Below are 20,130 nucleotides of genomic sequence, written 5' to 3'. Positions count from 1 at the left end.
TGACACCATCACCTGCTCCCAAATCTGCACCCGCTTCCGGTTAGGTCACAGGGTGCAGGGGGACTGAACCCAAACTCATGAGGACCAATATCACAGCACCACCACCATCGTGCTTCACAGCATCAACAACTACACAAGCACTGGGTGTATTAAATATATGTGTTTCAGCCATAACAGTTACTACAATGTAAACTTTCCTGTTCCAGGATGAGCGAGCTCTATATAGACATGAAGAAGCTCCAGTGTCCTGCACAGAGCCCTGATCTCAGCCCCACTCAACAGCTCTGGGATGAACCGGAACATCGACTGAGGCTCTCTCCACCAAGCTATCGAACACTGTCGTCACAAATTCCCACACACAGACACACTTCAAAGTCTTGTGAGAAGCTGAAGCTGTTTTTAAAACGGGGCGTCCGACAAGCTCACGGTCAGGCGTCCGAATACTTTTGGCACTAAACGTGATTTCAGTTTTTACTAAAAGTTAAAAAAACATGGGACGGAGCAGGAACTCACGCCGGGGCAGTAAAAGCTCCGCCTGAACCCGGTTCTCTGCAGCAGACGGCGAAGCGCTCCACCCAAACTCAAGCACGGGATTTCCTGACCTTCACCGAGTCCCGACGCCAATCCAACTTCCTGCTCCTACATGAAAGCCCCGGGGTTTGTATTATTGATAGAGCGCGGCGCCCCCCTCCACCCCCCGCTCTGTGTTTTTATTATTAATAGCGTGAGGTGAACCCCCTCCTGCCGTCCCACCTGCTCCCGAAATGCCACCGGGATCTCACACTCACACCAAGGTTTGAGCGCAACACCAACACCACCAGCACCAGCACCAACACCACCGCACCAACACCACCAGCACCAACACCACCAACACCACCACCACCAACACCAGCACCACCACCAACACCACCAACACCAACACCAGCACCAACACCACCGCACCAACACCACCAGCACCAACACCACCAACACCACCACCACCACCAACACCAGCACCACCACCACCACCACCAGCACCACCACCAACACCACCAGCACCAACACCACCACCAGCACCACCACCACCAGCACCACCACCAACACCACCAGCACCAACACCACCACCAGCACCAACACCACCACCACCAACACCACCACCACCACCAACACCACCAGCACCACCACCAACACCACCAACACCACCAGCACCACCACCAACACCACCAACACCAGCACCAACACCACCGCACCAACACCACCAACACCACCACCACCAACACCAGCACCACCACCAACACCACCAACACCAGCACCAACACCACCACCACCAACACCACCACCAACACCACCAACACCAGCACCAACACCACCGCACCAACACCACCAGCACCAACACCACCAACACCACCACCACCAACACCACCACCAACACCAGCACCAACACCACCAGCACCAACACCACCAGCACCACCACCACCAACACCAGCACCAACACCAGCAACACCACCAGCACCTACACCACCACCACCAGCAACACCACCAACACCAGCACCACCACCACCCATACATGAGTCCGTCTAAAGGAAACTAAAATAATAGAAGAACGGGCGGGGCACCTGGCGGGGGGTACAAAGGTTTTATTTACCAACCCAAGATCAGAAGCGCTTGCGGTAAAAACGCTGTTCCACCAGCACTGAGATATCAAGCTTTAGGGTTTGACGCTGTACTATCAACCCATTGGGCTCCTACACAGACACACAGACGAGCTGTGTTTAATTTAGCAATAAATCCCAGTTTAGGGCGGCACGGTGGCTCGGTGGGTAGCACTGTCGCCTCACAGCAAGAAGGTCCTGGGTTCGAACTATGTGGAGTTTGCATGTTCTCCCTGTGACTGTGTGGGTTTCCTCCGGGAGCTCCGGTTTCCTCCCACAGTCCAAAAACATGCAGTCAGGTTCAATGGAGACACTGAATTACCCTATAGGTAAATGTGTGTGTGTGCGTGTGCGTGTGTGTGCCCTGTGATGGACTGGCGCCCCGTCCAGGGTGTTACTGTGTGCCTTGCACCCATTGAAAAGCTGGGATAGGCTGACTGATTGGATAAGCGGTTAAGAAAATGAGTGAATGAATAAATTCCAGTTTCCCTTTTTGTGAGGAAAACAGAGTAACCGAACAAAATCCATGCTGACATGTGGAGAACATACCAAACACTCATAGACAGTGAGCCACACTACCATATATTATAATATAGAGTTGTTGAAATGGGTGGTAAATGACCTTCAAAGAAGCAAATCTACTCAGGAGTGGATCTATTCTTCAAGTAATACACGGGGTCAGTGACGGGAATTCTTTTTTTGGGTTTTTTGGGAGGAGGGGTGTGTGTGGGGGGGTAAGCACTGGTTCACTTCTCATCACCCAGCTGTGTCTGTGGAGGGAGGGACAATATAAACACGGGGTCCCCGTCACTGGAGTAAGTGCGGCCTCTCCTGGCAGGTCGAGGTTCTACACGGGGGCGGATGATCACGGTCGGCAGTGCCCGGCTCTCTGCTCTGAGACCACGTCCCTTACAGGTGAAAAGAAGTGGTCCGAGTGCATATAGGAGGGGGTGCATGACAACCTCGCCCTCCTCGATTGTGACCAGAGAGACGAGACGTGATGAGGCATTCAGATGAAAAGAAAAAAATTGAAGAACCGTGTGTGTGTGTGAGTGTGACGAACAGGACCCGGGGGTGAGTGTGTGTGTGTGAGTGTGTGTGTGTGTGTGTGTGTGTGGGGGGGGGGGGGGGGGGGGGGGGTTGAGGAGGCCTGTCACTAACAGATGAACGTTATTATTTAAGTGAACAAGCACATCAGAGAAAGTGACCACGCCCGTTCCTTCAACAGCTGCTAACAGCTGTAATAAATCAGTCATACGTAGATAATAATAAAGGAAATGATCCATCATGCTTCCAACGTTGCAGCAACAGTTTAGGGAAGGTCCTGTCCTGTTCCAGCATGACTGTATGAGCTCTACAAAGACGTGAAGAAAAGCTCCAGTGTGCTGCACAGAGCCCTGATCTCTGGGATGAACCGGAACACCGACTAAGAAACATCAGCGCCCAGCCAAACAAAAGACACAAATTCCCACAGACATACTTCCAGAAGAACAGCTGTTTTCCTAGCTGAACGATCACACAGACGTCGCTCTGTTTTAATACAGTTTGTTTTTGGAACAGGACGTACACCAAGCTCTCGGTCAGGCGTCCCAATACTTTTGGTCATATGGGTGTTAAATATATGCAGAAACGACGCCCTGAATTGTCCAGGATTGAGTAAAAAATGCGACGTTTCGCTGCGAAGGAACCTCTTGGGTTCTGTTTGTGTGGTAGAATAGGGAATGAAGTATGACGCAGAGCCGGAACGTTCACCGCTCACTGCGCCGCCGCACCGGGAGAAAGAAGAACCTCCGTCATGTCTTTTATTAGAGCAAATAATGATTAAGATCCTTCAAACGTGATAAAAGGGGCTTTTAATACATGCATAGTGATGTTTTCTATATTTTATATAAACAAGGGGGGCCAAAAATATGTGGACGCACCTCAACATTAGAGGAAGCTGTACAAGAGTCAGCAGAGCAGTAATAATAATAATAATAATAATAATAATAATAATAATAATAATAATAACAATAATAATAATAAATGTGTACAGACATGAGCGTATCAATTCTACACACTCTACTGTAATTCTATTCAGCATCCGAAGTGTGCGTAGATCTATTTTACATCTATTACAGTGCGTCCACATATTTTTGTAACGAGTCGATTCGACTCTGAATCTGCACAGATCCACCATTTATTATTATTTATTATTTATTTATTTTCATTGTATTTTGCTTTTTGCTTTATTTTTCCTCGTCGTTTCCTGTCTATTATTTCAAAATACATTTTTTTTATATTTTTCCAAGCATTTAAAACAATTACATAATTTTTTTCCAATTTTAAAACATCAAAAGATTCATAAAATCTTACAAATAAATTAACATTTATTTTTCCTTTCCGTGAGGATTCTGAGAGACGTCACGGCAGCTGCTGATGAGCGTTGATAAATAATGGCCCCTGAGGGACCGTAAAGAAAACGACCTCCTGCCGTGTATTCACTCGTTCACTCACACACACAAACACACACACACACACACACTCATTCATCCATTCACTCAGAGACGTGAACACACAGCACACACTCGTCTTACCTTCAGAGTGACCCCGAGTCCCCCGAGTCCCCAGAGAGCTCAAACTTCAGCGCCGTCTTCAAGACACACTGCATCATTTTGGCTCCCACACACACACACACACAGACACTTGCGCGCACACACACACACACAGTGCACACACCCACACACACACACTGGTTTTGTCAGAAGTAGTGTGTGTCCAGCATCTCTTTGAGACGCGTAATTAGGATGCAGAGTGAAGAAAGAGCAGCACGGCTTGTTAAGAGCTGCCATGCAAATGGACCCACACACACACACACACACACACACACACACCTGACAACACGAGTCACGTCTTAAAAACCTCTCACACACACACACACACACACACACACACACACTTCATACGCTTCACACTTCATTGTGTGACGACGGACGTTGGAAACGTGACGCCGTGATGCTAAAGCTTCTGGAAAGCCGGAGAGAAAAATGTGCAATTGATGCTGAGAAGTTCAAAGGGCCGAGCGAAGCCTCTCATCTTCCCGACCACACACACACACACACACACACACACACACATACACACACTCACATACACACACATACACACACACACACACACACACACTCACACATACAGGTGGGATCAAGACCCACCAACACACTCGAGCGCCTGAGTCTGTACCGAACACATCTGAGCACCAGGGGGCGACGGGCTGGGAGAGTCGATGTCCAACAAGCAGGAACAGACACGATCGCTAATGAGGCTAGCGTGCAGGACAACGCTGGTTAGTGACTAGCCTCACCTGCAGACGTTCAGAACTAGGCTTAACGTTTGATTCAGTTCTCGCTCCTCCTGACCGAGTTCACATCTACGCTTCAGACTGACAGACGTTCTTCACACAGAACGAAATGCCAAACGTGAACCTGTTCATTCATCTTCGGTACTGCCCTCCTCCTGCTCTGGACCCACTGAGACACTGATCAGGTGGAGGGCGGTACAAGGTGGGAATTCATCACAAGGTAACACAGTCTCATCGGTTTGGCTTTTATTTAATTTAGTAAGTCGATAAATCCCCGTCCAGGTTTTTGGGAGGTACAAACAAACGGAGTAACCAACCAACATCCATGCTGACATGAGGAGAACATACCAAACACTTATAGATAGTGAGCCACACTATCTGTCTGGTATACAGTCATTAGAATCAAAGAAACTACTGGAGGTTAACGGCTGCGAACAGGGAGTAAAAGACCCTCAAAGGGGCGAATCTACCCAGGAGTGGTTCAATTCTTTTCTGTTCAATTAAAGCACTGGGTCAGTGGTGGTAATTCTTTTTTGGTTTTTAACTCCTACTGTGGTTCAGTGGAGTCTTGGAGCCTCAGAAATGGCTTTGTAAACCTTACAGAAAAAGCGAGAAGACGATCGTACGATCTCCCTCTCATCACACGCCAGGAGAACCGTCATGAACATTATTCAACAAAGACTCGAACCTTCCATCAGAGGAGAACCACCAGAAGATGCAGCAGAGGAACCATCGCAGACTTACGCTGACCATACAGGACGATGGGACGTCCTCAGGAAGTTCCAATGAGGAACCTCAACACCCATGGAAAATGGACAGACTGGTTCCACATCATTGAAGGAGTCGGCCAGACTGGGTTCCTGTTCAGCCTGTACGCTGAGCAGAACTGGAGGAAGATGATCCAGGATTCAAGAGTGGTTAAAGAAACATCAATAACCTTCAACAGAAAATCAGGAAGATCTGAAGGTCCTTGAATATGAAGAAGACAAACGATCACATAAGAGGAAAGACCACAAATGTCACCACTGATGGAGAAGATCTGGACGTGGTGGATGGCTTTCACCTACTGGGATCAATTACAAACACAACAAAGCCTGAACCTCTGCAGAAGATCAAAGATCAGAACTTTATGGACGTGAAAGTTAAACGGTAACAAAGCAGGACAGGAAGACGGTCGACGTCTTTGAGATATGAGAGAAGCTTGGACGGTGAAGATCCTGGACCAAATCAAACTGAACATCTCACTCCGAGCCCTGAGAACCAAACTGAAGCTGGATTATTGTGGACACCTGATGAGAAGAACCGATTCAGTGGAAAAGAGTTGAAGGTAAAAGAGGAAGAGGACGGACAGCAACGAGACAGACGCATTGTGTTGGTCTCCAGGATATTTTGGTGAATCTGGACACCAGCACTGAAAGTGACCGTGTGGACGACCGATGGACTCGAGAGAGCAGCACAGACACACAGAGACGGATAGAGAGCGGGACGGAGCGGTGCATGCTGGGTAAACGGATGAGGGAATTCCGGGGTTATTTATAGCCGGTTGCTCTGTAGGGTTTCGCTGCAGGTGAGAAAATCCTCCCGTCTGCTGTTTACATCCACCAGCGTGAAGCATCACGACGCACCGGGCCGACACGCCACACCGCCAAAAGTATCCGGACGCCTGAGCGCTACTACAACACGGCGTGACCTCTGTGTGACCTTTACAGCTGGAACGACCGACCGGTCGAGGACGCGTCACTGTACCGACATGGAGACTCGGCACGTCCGGGCGAGGTCAAACGTTCACATACAGCGAGGATTCAAATCCAATATATAAAAGATAATACAGAGCGGCCTGGTGAGCTCTTACTCCACCTGAAACACTCGGTATGGTCAAAAGTATTGGGACGCCCTTCTGATTATCTGTGTGTGTTTTAGCCACAACAACTGGAGCAAAAGTATCAGCACACATGAGAGGAAACGTTTAAATGACACAAGATTAAACGTGAGACACACACACACACACACACACACACACACACACGCAAACACACACGCAAATACACACACACACAAAAGCAAATAAACACATACACACAAGCAAACACACACACACACAAGCAAAAACACACACACAAACACACACACGCAAATACACACACACTAGCAAATACACACACACACACACACACACACAAGCAAATACACACACACAGGCAAATACACACACACAGGCAAATACACACACACACACACACACAGGCAAATACACACACACACACACACACACACAGGCAAATACACACGCAAACACACACACACACAGGCAAATACACACGCAAACACACACACACACAGGCAAATACGCACACACAAGCAAATACACACACACAAGCAAATACACACACACAAAAGCAAATAAACACATACACACAAGCAAACACACACACACACAAGCAAATACACACACAGGAAAATACACACACACACACACACATGCAAATACACACACACAAGCAAATACACACACACAGGCAAATACACACACACACACACAAGCAAATACACACACAGGAAAATACACACACACACACATGCAAATACACACACACAAGCAAATACACACACACAGGCAAATACACACACACACACACACAAGCAAATACACACACAGGAAAATACACACACACACACATGCAAATACACACACAAGCAAATACACACACACACACACACACATGCAAATACACACACAAGCAAATACACACACACACACACACATGCAAATACACACACAAGCAAATACACACACACACACACAAGCAAATACACACACAGGAAAATACACACACACACACAAGCAAATACACACACAGGAAAATACACACACACACACACACATGCAAATACACACACACAAGCAAATACACACACACAGGCAAATACACACACACACACAAGCAAATACACACACAGGAAAATACACACACACACACATGCAAATACACACACAGGAAAATACACACACACACACATGCAAATACACACACACACACACACACATGCAAATACACACACAAGCAAATACACACACACACACACATGCAAATACACACACACAAGCAAATACACACACACAGGCAAATACACACACACACACAAGCAAATACACACACAGGAAAATACACACACACACACACATGCAAATACACACACACAGGCAAATACACACACACACACACATGCAAATACACACACAAGCAAATACACACACACACACACAAGCAAATACACACACACAGGCAAATACACACACACACACAAGCAAATACACACACAGGAAAATACACACACACACACACACACATGCAAATACACACACACAGGCAAATACACACACACACACACATGCAAATACACACACTAGCAAATACACACACACAAGCAAATACACACACACAGGCAAATACACACACACAAGCAAATACACACACACAGGCAAATACACACACACAAAAGCAAATAAACACATACACACAAGCAAACACACACACACACACACAGGCAAATACACAGGCAAATACACACACACAAGCAAACACACACACACACACACGCAAACACACACACACACACAAGCAAATACACACACACACACGCAAACACACACACACACCCACAAGCAAATACACACACACAAGCAAACACACACACACCCACAAGCAAATACACACACACGCAAACACACACACACCCACAAGCAAATACACACACACACACACACACGCAAACACACACACACACACCCACAAGCAAATACACACACACTGGCAAATACACACACACACGCAAACACACAGGCAAATACACACACACACACGCAAACACACACACACACACACACAGGCAAATACACACACACACACAGGCAAATACACACACACAAGCAAACACACACACACACACAGGCAAATACACACACAAAAGCAAATACACACACACACACAGGCAAATACACACACACAAGCAAACACACACAAACAAACACACACAGGCAAATACACACACAAGCAAACACACACAAGCAAACACACACAGGCAAATACACACACACAAGCAAACACACACAAGCAAACACACACACACACACACAGGCAAATACACACACACAAGCAAATACACACACACACACACACAAGCAAATACACACACACACACGCAAACACACACACACGCAAACACACACACACAGGCAAATACACACGTAAACACGTGAACACACACACACACACATGGTTTCTGTCCGCGTGAATGTGTGTCCGCTGCTGCAGCGCCTCCTGCTGTTTGGTGAAGGTGCAGCAGCGATCAGTGAAGAAACGGAGCACAGCCTGATACTCTGTACACGGTGCTAGTCTGCAGCTCTCCTCAACCAGAGCAACAGAGAAATGAGAATAGGGAACTGGAAATGACTAACAACCACATCTCAGGAGCTTTAACTCGTGAAATTTACAGACAAACCAGATTTATCACATTTTATTTTCATGAGAAAGAAATAATGAGAGCATCATGGATCACGTTTAATCATGATTATTTATCATGTTTATTAATCATGTTTATTTATCATGTTTATTTATCATGTTTATTAATCATGTTTATTAATCATGTTTATTTATCATGTTTATTTATCACCCAGTTTAGTAAATCATTAGAACACGTGACTGTAAATGATGGTGATTATTGCTGACACGCTGGAAAAACCTCCCGACAAAACGTCACCGCTGTGCAGAGAGTTCAAACCAAAACCATCTCAGCTCTCCGTTCCTCTCAGAAGAACCGGACGGAACCTAAAGATGAAGCTCAGAGTTCGGTGGGGTTGTGGGGGGGTTAGAGACAGGGCAGTCTCTGAGGCGCCGGGGCGTGGCGCTGAGGCAGGGCGTGGCGCTCTCACTTGCTGTTGTAGGAGACGAAGCGCTGGTTGAGGGGGTTCTCGGGGGACTTGGTCCACTCCTTCTTCAGCTGCTGTTTGAGCTGAGACAGCCGCATGTTGGGATTCTCCATCTTCAGACGGGTCATGTTGGCCTCCTCGAACGCCGTGTACGCCGCCTTCATCCTGCGCTCGGGGTGCCGGTCCGAGTCCTCCTTAGTGCTGCCAGACAAACAGACAACGTCATAAACAAGAGATTCCAAAAGTATGTGGACGCCTGAACATACACCTGCTGCACGTTCCCACTTCGCATCTATAACAGTCTTCACTCCTCCAGGAGGAGCTTCCACAGAATTTTGGGAGTGTGTAAAACGTCTGTGGGAATTTGTGCCCGTACTGGGACACACTCGTTTAAACCAAGTTTAAAGATGCTACATCAATAACTCGAGACTGAAAATACACACACACACACACACACACACACACGCGCACAAATACACAAACATGTTAGTACACACACACATGCAAACACACAAACTTAAATACACACACATACTAATACACACACACAAGCAAATACACACACACATGCAAATACACACACATACTAACACACACGCACACACCTGCAAACACACAAACTCAAATACACACACATACTAATACACACACATGCAAATACACACACAAACTCAAATACACACACAAACTCAAATACACACACAAACTCAAACACACACAAACTCAAATACACACACAAACTCAAACACACACAAACTCAAATACACACACAAACTCAAATACACACACATACTAATACACACACACACACACACAAACAAGTAAATACACACACACAAACTCAAATACACACACAAGCAAATACACACACACACACCTGCAAACACACAAACTCAAAAACACACATGCAAATACACACATACTAATACACACACACATAAGCAAATACACAAACACAAACTCAAACACACAAACTCAAACACACACAAACTCAAATACACACACAAACAAATACACACAAACTCAAATACACACACAAACTCAAATACACACACAAACTCAAATACACACAAACTCAAATACACACACAAACTCAAATACACACACACCTGCAAACACACAAACTCAAATACACACACAAACTCAAACACACACAAACTCAAATACACACACAAACTCAAACACACACAAACTCAAATACACACACAAACTCAAACACACACAAACTCAAATACACACACAAACTCAAATACACACACAAACTCAAATACACACAAACTCAAATACACACACAAACTCAAATACACACAAACTCAAATACACACACAAACTCAAATACACACACAAACTCAAACACACACAAACTCAAATACACACACAAACTCAAATACACACACAAACTCAAATACACACACAAACTCAAATACACACACAAACTCAAACACACACAAACTCAAATACACACACAAACTCAAATACACACACAAACTCAAACACACACAAACTCAAATACACACACAAACTCAAATACACACACAAACTCAAATACACACAAACTCAAATACACACACAAACTCAAATACACACAAACTCAAATACACACAAACTCAAATACACACACACCTGCAAACACACAAACTCAAACACACACAAACTCAAACACACACAAACTCAAACACACACACAAACTCAAATACACACACAAACTCAAATACACACAAACTCAAATACACACACAAACTCAAATACACACACAAACTCAAATACACACAAACTCAAATACACACAAACTCAAATACACACACACCTGCAAACACACAAACTCAAATACACACACAAACTCAAATACACACACAAACTCAAACACACACAAACTCAAATACACACACAAACTCAAATACACACACAAACTCAAACACACACAAACTCAAATACACACACAAACTCAAACACACACAAACTCAAATACACACACAAACTCAAATACACACACAAACTCAAACACACACAAACTCAAATACACACACAAACTCAAATACACACACAAACTCAAATACACACAAACTCAAATACACACACAAACTCAAATACACACACAAACTCAAATACACACAAACTCAAATACACACAAACTCAAATACACACACACCTGCAAACACACAAACTCAAATACACACACAAACTCAAACACACACAAACTCAAATACACACACAAACTCAAATACACACACAAACTCAAATACACACAAACTCAAACTCAAATACACACAAACTCAAATACACACACACCTGCAAACAAAGAAACTCAAATACACACACAAACTCAAATACACACAAACTCAAATACACACAAACTCAAATACACACAAACTCAAATACACACAAACTCAAATACACACACACCTGCAAACAAACAAACTCAAATACACACAAACTCAAATACACACAAACTCAAATACACACACATACTAATACACACACATACTAATACACACACACAAACTCAAATACACACACATACTAATACACACACATACTAATACACACACATACTAATACACACACATACTAATACACACACACAAACTCAAATACACACACATACTAATACACACACATACTAATACACACACATACTAATACACACACATACTAATACACACACATACTAATACACACACACAAACAAGTAAATACACACACATACTAATACACACACATACTAATACACACACATACTAATACACACACACAAACAAGTAAATACACACACATACTAACACACACAAAAAGCAAATACACACACTTAAATACACACAAACACACAAAAGCAAACACACACACACACACACACACAAACTCAACTGTCTGTGGGAATTTGTGCCTGTTCCGTAAACAAACCCTCTGTTTATAAAGACAGGCACTGATGTTAGACTAGAAAGTTCCTGATAACAGGTTCCAATTCGTCCCATATTAAACGTGTTCATTAATGTTAGAAGTAAAACCTTTTTCATTTTATATCATTCATTTTATGCCAGAGTCACCATTATCGGACCCCTGAGCAAGGCCCCTGGGTTGCTTTGGATACAGAGATTTAACTCTGAGGTGCAGAATCAGACGCACCCCAAAGACCAGACGGAGAGGAATCCAGTGTGGCACCAGTCGTTTTGGGTCACATGACATGTGCAGCTCAGGTCATTGGTTTAAATGTGTCTGAGAGGGGTAAAGCTAACGCCCCTCTGTGTGTTTGGGGTGCCAGTACCTGAGGACGGCGATGGCGTCCTCGATGGTTCGGGCCGATTCCTCCTCAGGAACGATCCGGTTGATGTTCTCCTCCAGCGGCGTCTCCAGGTGACTCTTCTCTACAGGACCAGCAGGGGGCGACAGAAACAAAGTGGTTATTTACAGAGTCATGTGATCTCATGATTCACTGTCAGTAGTTGTATACCTAAAGTTCATCTGTGTGATAGATAATCTATAAGTGTGTGTGTGTGTGTGAGTGTGTGTGAGACCTCTCTCCTTGGTCTCGAGAGCATCTTCTTTGTTTAGATTCTGCTCGATCTGAGCCCGTGTGATTTTGCTCGGAGCTTCTTTGCTGGTTTTTCCTTTCAGCTTCACAGCTTCTTCATCCAGGAGTCGCAGGTTCTCCCGCTTCCTCTCCAGAGCCTCCAACCGCTTCTTCTCCCTGTCATCCTGCACACACACACACACACACACACACACACACACACACAGATCATTAACCGACTGCTCGTTAGGACTCTCATCCACACAAGAAACAGGTGAGGAGTTTCATCAGCGTGAGGAGAAACGATGTTAAAGTGGCCCCCGAGGGCCCGACGCCCCATTAACCCGCTTAGATGGAGGTGCGGTCCTGCCCCTAGAGAGGCTGCGTCCCAAATTACCACCCGCGTGCTCTACATTTCAGTCGAGATGGCCTTTTCTTCTCCTACATAATGGAGATGAACGCTCTCAACGCTCAGTACCACCAAATAATTAGTGAAGTGGCGTCGCGGCAAGTCCAGCGGGAACAAAATCAGTGTGTGTGTGTGTGTGTGTGTGAGTGAGTGTGTGTGAGAGTGTGTGTGTGTGTGTGTGTGTGTGTGTGTGTGTGTGTGTGTGTGTGTGTGTGTGTTTCACCAAACTGGGTGGAGAATAACACCGTACAGTAAATGAAGACTCGTGGTAGAACTTTTTTTTGGTGGTGAATCTGGATTGATGGATTTGGGACGAGCAACATCCAATCAAAATCTCTCTGTGTGAGCCTCATCCAAAACCAGCCAATAGGAGGACGGCACAGGATGATGCAGCCCAACTTATTAACATCCATGAGGATGAAGGTGAGAATGATGAAGGTGAGAATGATGAAGGTGAGAATGAAGATGAAGATAAAGGTGAGGATGATGAAGATGAAGATGAGAATAAAGATGTAGGTGAGGATGATGAAGATGAAGGTGAAGATGAAAGTGATGATGAGGATGAGGATGTAGGTGAGGATGAGGGTGTAGGTGAGGATGATGAAGATGAAGGTGAAGATGAAAGAGATGATGAAGATGAGGATGTGGGTGAGGATGAAGATGTAGGTGAGGATGAGGATGTAGGTGAGGATGAGGATGTAGGTGAGGATGAGGGTGTAGGTGAGGATGAAGATGATGGTGAGGATGAGGATGAAGGTGAGGGTGATGAAGATGATGGTGAGGATGAAGAAGATGATGAAGATGAGGATGTAGGTGAGGATGAGGATGTAGGTGAGGATGAAGATGTAGGTGAGGATGAGGGTGTAGGTGAGGATGAAGATGATGGTGAGGATGAGGATGAAGGTGAGGGTGATGAAGATGATGGTGAGGATGAAGAAGATGATGAAGATGAGGATGTAGGTGAGGATGAGGATGTAGGTGAGGATGAAGATGATGGTGAGGATGAGGATGAAGGTGAGGGTGATGAAGATGATGGTGAGGATGAAGAAGATGATGAAGATGAGGATGTAGGTGAGGATGAGGATGTAGGTGAGGATGAAGATGTAGGTGAGGATGAGGGTGTAGGTGAGGATGAAGATGTAGGTGAAGATGAAAGTGATGATGAGGATGAGGATGTAGGTGAGGATGAAGATGTAGGTGAGGATGAGGGTGTAGGTGAGGATGATGAAGATGAAGGTGAAGATGAAAGAGATGATGAAGATGAGGATGTAGGTGAGGATGAGGATGTAGGTGAGGATGAAGATGAAGGTAAGGGGGATGATGTAGGTGAGGATGAAGAAGATGATGAGGATGAAGAAGATGATGAGGATGAGGATGAAGGTGAGGGTGATGAAGATGTAGGTGAGGATGAGGATGATGGTGAGGATGAGGATGTAGGTGAGGATGAAGATGATGGTGAGGATGAAGATGATGGTGAGGATGAGGATGAAGGTGAGGATGAAGATGATGGTGAGGATGAAGAAGATGATGAGGATGAAGGTGAGGGTGATGAAGATGTAGGTGAGGATGATGGTGAGGATGAAGAAGATGATGAAGATGAGGATGTAGGTGAGGATGAGGATGTAGGTGAGGATGAAGATGTAGGTGAGGATGAAGATGATGGTGAGGATGAGGATGTAGGTGAGGATGAAGATGATGGTGAGGATGAGGGTGTAGGTGAGGATGAAGATGATGGTGAAGATGAAGATGATGGTGAGGATGAGAGTGTAGGTGAGGATGAGGGTGTAGGTGAGGATGAAGATGATGGTGAGGATGAGGATGTAGGTGAGGGTGATGAAGATGATGGTGAGGATGAAGAAGATGGTGAGGATGAAGATGATGGTGAGGATGAAGATGTAGGTGAGGATGAAGATGATGGTGAGGATGAGGGTGTAGGTGAGGATGAAGATGATGGTGAAGATGAGGATGTAGGTGAGGGTGATGAAGATGATGGTGAGGATGAAGAAGATGGTGAGGATGAAGATGATGGTGAGGATGAGGATGTAGGTGAGGATGAAGATGATGGTGAGGATGAGGGTGTAGGTGAGGATGAAGATGATGGTGAAGATGAAGATGATGGTGAGGATGAGAGTGTAGGTGAGGATGAGGGTGTAGGTGAGGATGAAGATGATGGTGAGGATGAGGATGAAGGTGAGGGTGATGAAGATGATGGTGAGGATGAAGAAGATGGTGAGGATGAAGATGATGGTGAGGATGAGGATGTAGGTGAGGATGAAGATGATGGTGAGGATGAGGGTGTAGGTGAGGATGAAGATGTAGGTGAGGATGAAGATGATGGTGAGGATGAGGATGTAGGTGAACTCTCCGAGCGCGATACGGATACAGGGGAAGAGAAGCGGTTGGCTTTTACACACAGCGGAGGGGCGTGTGTTCGGTACGGCCCTCCTCGGTCAGGGACGGGGTCTGCAGGGGTGATTCAGTAGGGAATCGGATATGACTAGTTTGAGAGAAAAATGCCAGATTTGATCTTCATGTCGAACGTGTGTGTGTGTGTGCGTGTGTGTGTGTGCGCGCGTGTGTGTGCGTGTGTGTGTGCGCGCGTGTGCGCGCGTGTGTGTGTGTGTGTGTGTGTGTGTGTGTGTGTGTGTGTGTGTGTGTGTGTGTGTGTGTGGGATAGATTTCGGGTGCAGGACAGAGCCGAGTGAGGAGCGTTGATGCTGATGATGAAGCCCAGAATAAGTGCTGCCTGCACACCAGCGCCGTGCTGAACACACACACACCCTGTAACACCGTTTGACACACACACACACACACACACACACACACACACACACCATCATCATCAAACCGGGCACAACTACCATCCCTCAACATGAATTCAGGAGGGGCGTCCACATACTTTTGACCACAGAGCCTCAACATTGAATCCACTTTCTAACACCGCGTCGGCCCCACAGACTCCGCGCGGATCAGAAAGCACAAAGTATGTGGACACCGGTGTGTGGACTCGACACGATGTTGTTCATTTAAAATCAAAAATACTCTGGTGTCCACATACTTTCGACCGCCCTTGTGTAACGAAGCTCCAGGCTTTAATATAAGCTCCACTGTGGAAGGTTCGAGTTTTTCAGGATGCACTCCGAGCGGTGCTACCAGCCTGGTCGGGCGCTCGACAGACACAACCGGGCGTGTCTGAGGGAGGGACTGGGTCTCTCCTCGTCCCTGCAGCAACAGCGCCCCCTGCTGTCTCGTGAAGGTGCCGGTTCGAATCTCTGTGAGAATGCGCCGACGGTTCATCTCGGCCAGCGTGTGGACGGCGTGAGCGGTTTGTGATAGGGAACCGGAAATGTCTAAATTCAGATGAACAGAGGAAACGTCATTTAGATCCTGGAGGAACCGCTGCAGAACGAGAGGGGCTCGGGTTCCAGACCTGGGTTCAATTGTTTGCTCCTGTCACTGCTGAGGAGTTTGGCATGTTCTTCCCACACCCACATGGGCTTCCTCCCACCTTCCAAAAATGAGTGAATGAGTGCTGATGCAGGGGTGTCTCGTCAAGCATAAAGTCCTACTATGTGCCCAGTGTCACTGGCTGGTTCTGGACCCACCTGGACCCTGATCAGACTGAAGCAGCTGGTAAAATGCGTGAATAATAAACAATAAACACGGGGAGCTTTAGTAGGAACAGGTCACGGTGTTCCGTACAGTCATTTAGGTCTGTTTTTTAATAATGAAAGTAAAACTGATTCTGTATTTTGTATAATATATATTTAAAGACACGGTTTGTAAAGTGGGTTATTAGTTTGATTCAGATATATTTCATTAATTTATCATTTATTTAACATTAAAACTCCAAGTGTACGGAACACTGTTAGCCTCCTGTGTAATGTACATATGTAATTCCTGTCCTCATTCTGAGCTAAACATTTTATTTACGAATAAATAAGAATAAAGAATAAATATATAATAATACATAAACCATAAATAATGTTTATAATGGGCTGATTGTCGGATGTTCCATAAATATTTGGACACTATAAAAAGACGAAGATCTACAAGTCATGTTTACGTGTTAGCATGACAGCTACTAGATGTGACTGTATAAAGCAACACATTGTATATTTACGTTAATAATAAACATTTTATTATTAAACGCATTTAATTAGATAATCATTTATTGATTTTATTGCATTATTTTATTAATATTATATCGTTTCTGACCTGTTTAACTCCAGTCCGGTCGGTGATGTCTCTTCTTCTCCTCCTGTACTGAGAGACAGATCAGAGTTTGTACTGCTTCTGTCTCCACCTGCTGGTTCACCGCCACCACTGCGTTACTCGTCAACACATGATGTTCACTTCATTTCATATCATTTTAATCAAATCCTGGTCAGGGTCGCGGCGGGTTCGCCTGGGAGGCACTGTACGCAAACCAGGAACACCCTGAAACACATTGGACAGGGTGCCAATCTATCACAAGGCTTCAGCCATCATCCCCTCAGACATAGTTAATCATGTATGTGTAGACACCCGACCAGGTTCTGAGATTCTAACCCAAACACACACACACACACACACACACACACACACACACACACACACACACACATACCCTGTTTGTGCACATAGGTCAGATTCAGCCAATCATAACACACCTGAATGGTTTACACTGACTATGCTCTGCCCACTGAGCCCACCTGAAGTAGCTCTTATAAACCTGAACACACACACACACACACATACACACACACACACACTCACACATACACACACACACACAAACACACACACACACTCACACACCATACACACACACACACACACACACACACACACTCACACACACACACACACACACACACACTCACAGACACTCACACACACACACACACACTCACTCACACACTCACACACACACACACACACACACACACACACACACACACACACACTCACACACACACACACACACACTCACAGACACTCACTCACAAAACCAGCAGCTGTAAAAATGTTCAGTTCAGAACTGCAGCGCGTTCAGAGGTAAGAACGAATCCTCCACTCATCTGATAAACAACTTAATCAGAATCTAATCATTTCTGCACGTTTTTATGTTTTATCTGATTAATTATTAATATTAAATATAAATATTCTGTATTTTTACTCTTCTGACATAAACCTGCGGTTCCTAAATCTTATACAACATTTATTTTATTTACATCTTCAAGTGCTTTTATAAGCATCTATTAAATTCTGATAAATTTACTGCAAACAAGTCACATTTTATATATTTTTATTATTTAATTATTAAACAAACATGATTTAATATGATTAATTCCAGTAAATAAACTGTAACCATGAATTAAATGTACAGAAAAAAGATTAAATAAAGGAAGATATTTAAGTTACTTAGTAAACATGGATTTTGAAGAGGGGGGCACAAACTTTTGCTCATGTTCCTGTTTATATTTATTCAGTTTATTTTAAACACACGATGCTGCTCATTCCAAACTGTTCACCATAATATTCACCCATTCAGATTTATTATTTATTAGATTTTATTTCTGATTTTATTATTAGTTTTTTATAAGTCTGTTGATTTTTAGGAAATTTTAGAGTAAAACAACAATTTAAATAATCTCAAATCTTTACAAGATCACAAACACAACGAATAAAGAAAAAAAGTTATTCCGTTTATAACGTATGAATTAAATTATTATTATTATTACTACTACTATTATTATTATTTATTACTATTATTATTATTATTATTATTATTACTACTATTATTATTATTTATTACTATAATTATTATTATTTATTACTATTATTATTATTTATTACTATTATTACTATTATTATTTATTACTATTACTATTATTATTATTATTATTTTTATTATTATATTACTATTACTATTATTATTATTATTATTATTATTTATTGTTATTATTATTTATTACTATTATTATTATTAATATTTTTAATTATTGCTAGATTATTGTTGTTATGATAATAAAAATAATAATTAATATGTACTGATAATTTACTTATTATAATAATTATTTACTACTTTAATAAAAAGTTACTATTGTTATTAATATATTATTGTTATTTTTAATATCATTCTAATTGCTGTTATTATTATTTTTTATTGTTTTTATTATTTTTGCTTTTTCATGCTGATTTTTATTCATTTATTCCAGCAACACACTGATGATCTTATGTAACCCCTCTGTGTGTGTGTGTGTGTGTGTGTGTGTGTGTGTGTGTGTGTGTGTGTGTGTTTGTACAGCTGTGGTGGTGCTGGTGGTGTGA

At 43.9% G+C, this 20,130-nt stretch overlaps 2 protein-coding genes across 2 annotated transcripts in view; one reads left to right on the top strand and one right to left on the bottom strand.

Annotated features, from left to right (window-relative positions):
• Window positions 1–9,524: 9,524 nt before the first annotated feature.
• On the bottom strand, window positions 9,525–13,746 carry ccdc124 (coiled-coil domain containing 124). Its single transcript, XM_062998213.1, has 4 exons — window positions 13,679–13,746; window positions 13,411–13,610; window positions 13,161–13,260; window positions 9,525–10,099 (listed from the first exon to the last, which is right to left on the bottom strand). The coding sequence occupies exons 1-4, from the start codon at window positions 13,744–13,746 to the stop codon at window positions 9,898–9,900; spliced, it is 570 nt and encodes a 189-aa protein (XP_062854283.1). The 3' UTR covers window positions 9,525–9,897.
• A 6,372-nt stretch (window positions 13,747–20,118) lies between these two features.
• The window catches only part of slc5a5 (solute carrier family 5 member 5), an 8,592-nt gene continuing 8,580 nt past the window's right edge, over window positions 20,119–20,130 (top strand). Inside the window, exon 1 of the mRNA XM_062999491.1 lies at window positions 20,119–20,130. This exon is cut by the window's right edge and continues 30 nt beyond it. The gene's annotated coding sequence lies outside the window, so the exon portion shown is untranslated.

This window comes from Trichomycterus rosablanca, chromosome 7, assembly GCF_030014385.1.
Source record: "Trichomycterus rosablanca isolate fTriRos1 chromosome 7, fTriRos1.hap1, whole genome shotgun sequence".
NCBI classification, from domain to species: domain Eukaryota; kingdom Metazoa; phylum Chordata; class Actinopteri; order Siluriformes; family Trichomycteridae; genus Trichomycterus; species Trichomycterus rosablanca.
The sequence above is the reverse complement of the archived record's forward strand: the minus strand, read 5'-3'. Positions and strand labels throughout refer to the sequence as shown.

Bases quoted from the DNA above. Each gene is read 5' to 3' on its own strand.
- ccdc124 (XM_062998213.1), bottom strand. From the start codon at position 13,746: ATGGGGCGTCGGGCCCTCGGGGGCCACTTTAACATCGTTTCTCCTCAC. The intron at 13,261-13,410 runs GTCTCACACACA...CTGGTCCTGTAG, and splicing joins TCTCGAGACCAAGGAGAGAG to AGAAGAGTCACCTGGAGACG. The intron at 10,100-13,160 runs GTACTGGCACCC...TTTGTCTGGCAG, and splicing joins GACGCCATCGCCGTCCTCAG to CACTAAGGAGGACTCGGACC.